Source organism: Cydia strobilella, chromosome 11 (assembly GCF_947568885.1).
Source record: "Cydia strobilella chromosome 11, ilCydStro3.1, whole genome shotgun sequence".
NCBI lineage: Eukaryota > Metazoa > Arthropoda > Insecta > Lepidoptera > Tortricidae > Cydia > Cydia strobilella.
The window spans coordinates 9,700,932-9,708,210 of record NC_086051.1 but is presented as its reverse complement, the minus strand read 5'-3'; the positions used below and the strand labels follow the sequence as shown (position 1 = coordinate 9,708,210).

General features: G+C 38.0%; 1 protein-coding gene across 1 annotated transcript in view; it reads left to right on the top strand.

Moving 5' to 3' along the window:
* Positions 1-63: 63 nt before the first annotated feature.
* Positions 64-7,279, top strand: part of LOC134745204 (nucleoprotein TPR-like) — a 58,023-nt gene continuing 50,807 nt past the window's right edge. The window contains exon 1 of the mRNA XM_063679201.1: positions 64-268. Coding sequence (XP_063535271.1) covers positions 91-268 — 178 coding nt within the window. The 5' untranslated portion in view covers positions 64-90. The remainder of the gene's footprint in view (positions 269-7,279) is intronic.

The following is a 7,279-nucleotide window of genomic DNA, read 5'->3' as shown; positions in this document are numbered from 1 at the left end:
GTCGTTGTAGCGTACTTATACTACTCTTTGAGCGTACCTCTAGCGTACTTTACTTTAACTACTTTATCTGTGGCTACACTTACATCAAAAATGGAAGCTGCGGGCACTGACGCCGGCGCTAAAAATCATTTGCAAAATGCTTTATCCGAGACAGAAATCGCGAATTTGCCCGCAGCTGTCGCGGATAAAATCAACACATACATTGACCAAAAGTTTGAAGAATATTTAACTTCCAAGGCACTCCATGAAACCAGCAAAACACAAATAGGTAAGTACCCGGTGTGTCTTCTGATTTTCAGCCGTTTTGCATTTAATAATAATGAGAATAATTTGATGCACTATCTGGTTTTATGTATACACTAATCACATTTTCTCTAGGTTCCACTGCTGTGGTTTGAATATAATTCATTTGTAATGTTTTACATGTAGGGTAGGGTTAACTTTTGAGTTGTTCAGTTCTGAAATTGTCTGTTTCACAATAAGAATGATTTATTGCAGTACTATGTACATTTGTAGATGGTAATCATGATACAATTTGTTTGAACAGTTACCCATTTCGGGTATGCAATACTTAATTAACTTATGAACTAGACTTAAATAACATGCAAAGATAATACGCCTTTTTTGTTACCAAGTACTTAAAACTATTATGTGTGGAACATAACAGTCTAACTACTAAATACGTACTATAAAAGCAAGAAATAAATGAATACTGAATACATATTGCTTTGTTCATTTTAGTACCAAGGAATCAGTAGGTAAATGTATTATAGTCATAGTTTTGAATGTGGCCTTAAATACTGCTCCATCTATCAAAAGCATTTTTGTACAATGATGTCAGTACAGGGTTATCAACTGGTGGTGGTGAACTATGGAATAGTGTTGTTAGAAGACTTTCGAACCTTATAGTAAAAGCATTTATCTACAAATAGGAAATAAATCATACTCAAATTACTCAATTTAACATAATTACCTTTTATTTCAAGGACTGAGAATAACAAATATATTTTATTACAAAATACGATCACAGAGTTACCTTGTTGATTCGTTGAGCCCCAAACTAGAAGTGACCTTCCTCAGAATGACTGGCTGTATTTATACCCCGTTGACAGATAAAAAATATATTAAAAGAAGGTAGAATTACAACGCTTCGTTTATATCTACCTGTAGTCTGTTTATTCAATAAAACGAAAGTAAGATTAACTTATTTGTTCACAACCACCCATAATTAGTTTGTTATTGTTACTAAACTCCAAACGAAGCTTACAGTCGGCCATTCTGAAAAAACGAAGTCCTCTCGTTATATAGCATTATTACACCAATCAAGCCTATTAATAACTATATATATAACTCCATTCATTCACAAATAAATTAATATTTGTATCTAGACCTACAAAAACACTAATACATATTATGTATACCTACATACAGTTTTAGGAAACAAAATTAAGGAAAAAATATATATATATAATTTCATTTTCTTGTCTAATTCGTTCGGCCATCTTACCAAAGTAATTGTTCCATCAATTACGTACAATTAACAATCATTAGGTTAGGGCAGACCTTTAGGTAAAATCGTAAGTTTAAATATCGGGTACTTATTCTAGTTTACTAAACGTACAATCATACATATTCGAAAGTCCATAAATACTTAAAAATCAGCCCTAAATAAATAAATATTTATAACCTGATTAGCTAAACACTTGTTATTATATTTCTCACAAGTCTCTTTCAATTACAATATGCCAGTTTCGTACTATACGAGTATTAATTAAGTACCTATTACACTTGATCATTGGAGTACTTGTGGGAAATGTATGCCCACTAAAATATAACTTTTTTTGGGCTATTTACATAGTGATGAATTGAGCACACTCCCAGTTGTCTTACGACTCATTTGTGTGTCAATTTATGCCTTCATCAATGATCATCATCTTGGATTTAACACACTCCAAATTGTCCTTAAGACTCCTTTGTGTGACAATCCAAGATGCCCATCTATGGTCTACACGCCGAACTGAGCACACTCCCAATTGTCTCACGACTCATATGTGTGTCAATTCATGCCTTCAACAATGTTCATTCTGGATTTATCACACTCCAAATTGTCCTTAAGACTCATTTGTGTGACAATCCAAGATGTCCACATATGGTCTACATGCCAAACTGAGCACACTCCCAATTGTCTTACGACTCATATGTGTGTCAATTTGCAGCATAACCAGTATCATTATCCTATCAATAACTTAGAAATTCATTGTATTATCATCATTATCATTGTTACGGTATTATTTCAGTCATCATCAACATCATAATCATCATAGATTATATTTTTTTAACTTCTATTTATTATCAAAAACTATCCTCGTCAGTTCCTCGTATTGTGGTTAACCTGTCTCCAGTCTCTGCCTATAGTACATCGAACAAGGACTCGGGCTCTTAATATTGGAATGTGTTGCGACTTAATGCGTCAACATGGCTCATGCAACTCCCTGGCCTGTATTCAATGAAACAATCGTATTCCTGCAACTGTAGCCACCGTCTGCTAATACGAGGTATCATATCTATACACTGAATAGCAACTTCAGAACTAATCGGTGAAATAAATTTAATTTCTTCAATATCATGGTTCAATGAAGGTAATTGTAGCAGAATTAATTTTACATTTGTTTTTATGAATATTAAACCATCTTGCTCCGTAAAAGTGTGTCCGAGTAATATAGGATGCTTTAACAAATGATCTGGCACTATCAATACTTCAATCGAAGCTTTAACTACTTGCAATCGTAAAGTGCATTTACCGATTGGTTTTATATAGCCGTTGCCAAATCCTTCTAAAAACTTCAAATTATCCGTGGAATATATGACTGATCCCTAATCCTAGAAAAACCACTATGTCTAATCAATGTACCCTGACACCGTAAATCTACAGACACATCTTCGGTTTGACATTAACTAATATAGGAAGAACGTACTTCTTATCTGGCAAGTTTAACTTCTAACACAGACTGTTCTGCCTGACTATTATGGTCGCTGTCGTTGTTTGTTTTGGCTAACCGCCTGCAATTAATACTCTGATGTCCTAATCGTTTGCATACAGTACACGTTATCAAGGGTTTTGAACATTTGAAACTTGCGTGACCAACCTCATTGCAGTTAAAACATTTAATAGTATTCAATCGCTCATTATCTTTTTGTAGTTCACTCGATTTCTTAATGAAAGGGAAACTCCTATTCTTTGAATCCTCTATTTTTATAGACTTTAGGTACGCTAACAACTCTTCTGGTTCATTATATTTACCAGCCTGGGCTCCTAACCTAACCCCCTTATCGTCTAACCCGTATATGATACAATCTACAGCTCGTTTGTCTGTTATTTCACATCTGTTAAGTAAATTAATTTTATGATAAAAATATTGCTCAAGTGTTTCATTATGACTTACTTTTCTGTCCAACATTTCATGTAAGAGTTGCGCGTAATTCTGAACGGTGGGAAATGTTTTCTTTAAATTTTCTTTCCATTCCGGCCAAGTGTAGTTGAGTGAAGGTAAACCTTGGTACCAGACTTTTGCAACACCACCCAATTTAGGCAAGGCATAATGAATCAATTGAGTTTCCGTCCAATTGTACAAAGTCGAACACTCCTCTACTTTCTTAATCCATGCGTCTATTGTTTGCTCTTTACTGGCCGGATCGAATTCCGGAACTGCGTTGGCATTCATTGAAAAATGATTCTGATGCTGAGATGTAGATGAGGGCAACGATTTCATTAAATCCATAACATCTTGCAAGGTAAATGTGTTTACGTTCCTATTTGACCTATGTTTACTATTACTTCGGCAAATCCTAACCACCCTATCGTCTGTACTACTACAAGAACTGGAAGCACTTACGGTTGACCGTCGCTCGCGTCTTCTTTCCCGTCGACTTGCAGACGGCGTGTTGTATCGGCGGCCTCTGGTCGCCTCGCTCCTGCCCGGCGACCGCAATCGCTTCCGCGACGATCGTGAACGCTCGCAGGATGAAGGTGAACGTTCCCTTAGCGCTCGAGAATGCCTTAACGGCGTCCGTAAACGCTTTCTGGGCGTCCGTGAACGCTCCCTTGCCGACCGCGAACGCGGCCTTGATGGCCGTTTGCCTCGCGGCCGTGACTGGATCCTGCTGCGTCGTTCACGCCGTTGCCGCGTGTCGTGTCGTCCTCGTTCTGGCAGCTTCTCACGTCGCCATGCTGTGCCGCCCAGGATAACCGAACCCTCACGCATATCCTCATCGGCATGTTCCTCCGACATTATCCTGTTTCGAACAAAACCATCCATTAGCTAAAAATACCTTTACACTTGAAGAATTATTAAATATAACGGTTAAAGTAAATAAAACTTATCAAATTATATATTGGTCTTAACACTTATAAAAACATTATTAAATAATATTAAACTACATTAAAACTCTGACCGAATGGTATGTGGGCTTGTGAATCCCCATTTCTGAACTAAAAGCATTTATCTACAAATAGGAAATAAATCATACTCAAATTACTCAATTTAACATAATTACCTTTTATTTCAAGGACTGAGAATAACAAATATATTTTATTACAAAATACGATCACAGAGTTACCTTGTTGATTCGTTGAGCCCCAAACTAGAAGTGACCTTCCTCAGAATGACTGGCTGTATTTATACCCCGTTGACAGATAAAAAATATATTAAAAGAAGGTAGAATTACAACGCTTCGTTTATATCTACCTGTAGTCTGTTTATTCAATAAAACGAAAGTAAGATTAACTTATTTGTTCACAACCACCCATAATTAGTTTGTTATTGTTACTAAACTCCAAACGAAGCTTACAATAGACTCACAAACCTTGAAGGTTCAAGCTTTGAAGACTCTAGCGTTAAAGGGTTGAGGTTTGAGCTCAAAGAGGGTTCAGAACCTTAACTACTCAAGCTTTTAAGAGTAAGTCTTTAAGACTCTGGCGTCATAAAGAGCTCAGGCTCTCAGAACTCTGGCCTATTGAGAGCTCAAACCTCCCGAACCTCTAAGGCCTGAGTCAAGCGTTAAGAGCTCAAACAATGAGTGCTCTGGGCATTAAGTATTATTATGTATTAGCTTCTGCCCGCAACTTCATCTGTGTGGAATTAGTAATTTGGGTAGCTTATGTAGCTTCGGATGTGCTTGTGGGTGTCACAAATAAATGTCTCCTGTCCTCTCCCCCTCTCCTATTCTCCACTTCTCCTAGCCTCCTCTCCTCTCCATAAAAAATCCTCCAATAAATCTAATAATTACCTGTCACAGATTGATCTCATTTGTTTAAGGCTTTTAACGCTTTCTAAATGCTCTTAACTTTATAGACTTAAACCTTTGTACACCTTTAAAGCTTAGGCCTAAAGACTTGAGTTTTCTAACTCACAAGCAGCAACACAAGCTTTTTAATTTGAGACTTATTCGCTCGAGGCTTTAAGGTTTGGATCAAAATCTAAGTAATTAAGTCCGACTCACACTTGACTGCACATTTCTAATAGGTTTTCCTGTCATCTATAGGTAAAGAATTTTAGACCCAGTAGTTTCGGAGATAAAGAGGGGGAATGGTAATTTTTTGCCTATTTTCTTGAATAACTTCTAAACTGTTTATCGTAAAATTTGAAAAAAATATATTTACACAAAATAAGCTCTTTCATTTGATATGTAACAGGATATAGTTTGAAATTTTTTATTTCTTAATTATCTCATTTACCCCCAAAAGTGGCTCCCATGTTTAAAATTAGTTTATTTACGTTACATATCCATCTTTGGGTCACAAACTTACAAGTGTACCAAATTTCAACTTAATTGGTCCAGTCGTTTCGGAGAAAATTTTCTGTGACAGACAGACAGACGCACGAGTGATCCTATAAGGGTTCCGTTTTTTTCCTTTTGAGGTACTGAACCCTAAAAAGTGACCATAACATAAAGTATTTGTTAATATTAAGAGCTACCCCCCCGTCCAACCCCCCATAGCGCGGAATCCCATGGTTATGGAGATATCCATGGTTAAAGTTTGTATGAAATTACCATGAAATAAAGGAGTAATGTCATAGCAGATGTCGAATTTCATCATATCATCGAAGGTATTATTACCTTTTATACCACACCACCATCCTCAAGGTCACCATAATCTCAGTCACGAAAATGTTATGGTCACTAAAATCTCAAGGTCACCAGAATCTCAAGGTACCCAAAATGTCAAGGTCACCTGATGATAAACACCATCATAAATGGAAGGACCTGGGACTCAATTTAGAAATAGGTTCAGCGATTTAAGCCTTAACCTTAAGAGGTAACTTACAGAGAGACAAACGAGTTATTTGCGCATTTGTAAAATTAGTAGTAGTAAGCCATTTCCGTGAGTAGAAAAAGACGGCAAATTTAAAAATGTATGGTATGCCTTTTTCTACTGACAAAGTTGTTTGACCGGCTATAAATATTACATTTTTCTTTCCTTGCTCGTAAGTGTAAATATTGAAATCGGATCTCGGCAGCCGGGTCCACAGTCCACACATAGCGAGGAGCCTCGCGAGAAGATTTCCTCGCGCGGCAAACGCCCGGCCTCGCGCGGCCGCGTGCTCGTGTAACATTTGCCTCAGCACGTTTGCCTCACCCGAGCCAATTTGCTCGGCAAGATGGCGTCATTCAGTCAGCTGTTCAAAATGGCGCCTCACGTACTGACTGCCGTGGCTTGCGTTTCTGTTATTTTGCTTTTTAAAGCAATTCATAAGAAAAGAAAGAATCATAGGAGATTTTGGGGGTTTTTCCGTGTTTTGACAACTTTTGACGTAAGTAGTGTAGTGTAGAAGTTTGACGAACAAAATAATCACACGCATCATAAACAAACACGTCTACACTGGCGAGCATTCCGAAAAACCGCCGCCGCTCGGGCGAGGAAACCGCGCGCGCCGCCTCGGCCGAGGCACGTCTACACTGGCCGTTTTGTGCGCGAAGAAATTTCCTCGCGAGGCTGCTCGCTATGTGTGGACCCGGCTATTCAATAAATTACTAGGTTTGGGTATAGAGAAATAAGTAAGCTTAGAGTGCTCATGGACCGCGAGCCAGGCGCAAATTTCGTCAGTCATCGCTTCCCGGGCGAAAACTCGTATAACGGTTAACGGCTAACCCTCGTGAACGTCAGCTGCCGCTCCGTTGGTGGGTTGAGGAATGGCAGCCACCGAAACGCGTAACACGGTCTTTCCACCGCGATACAACCGGCTGACGATTTGTTTTATTAACAATAACATCTAAACTA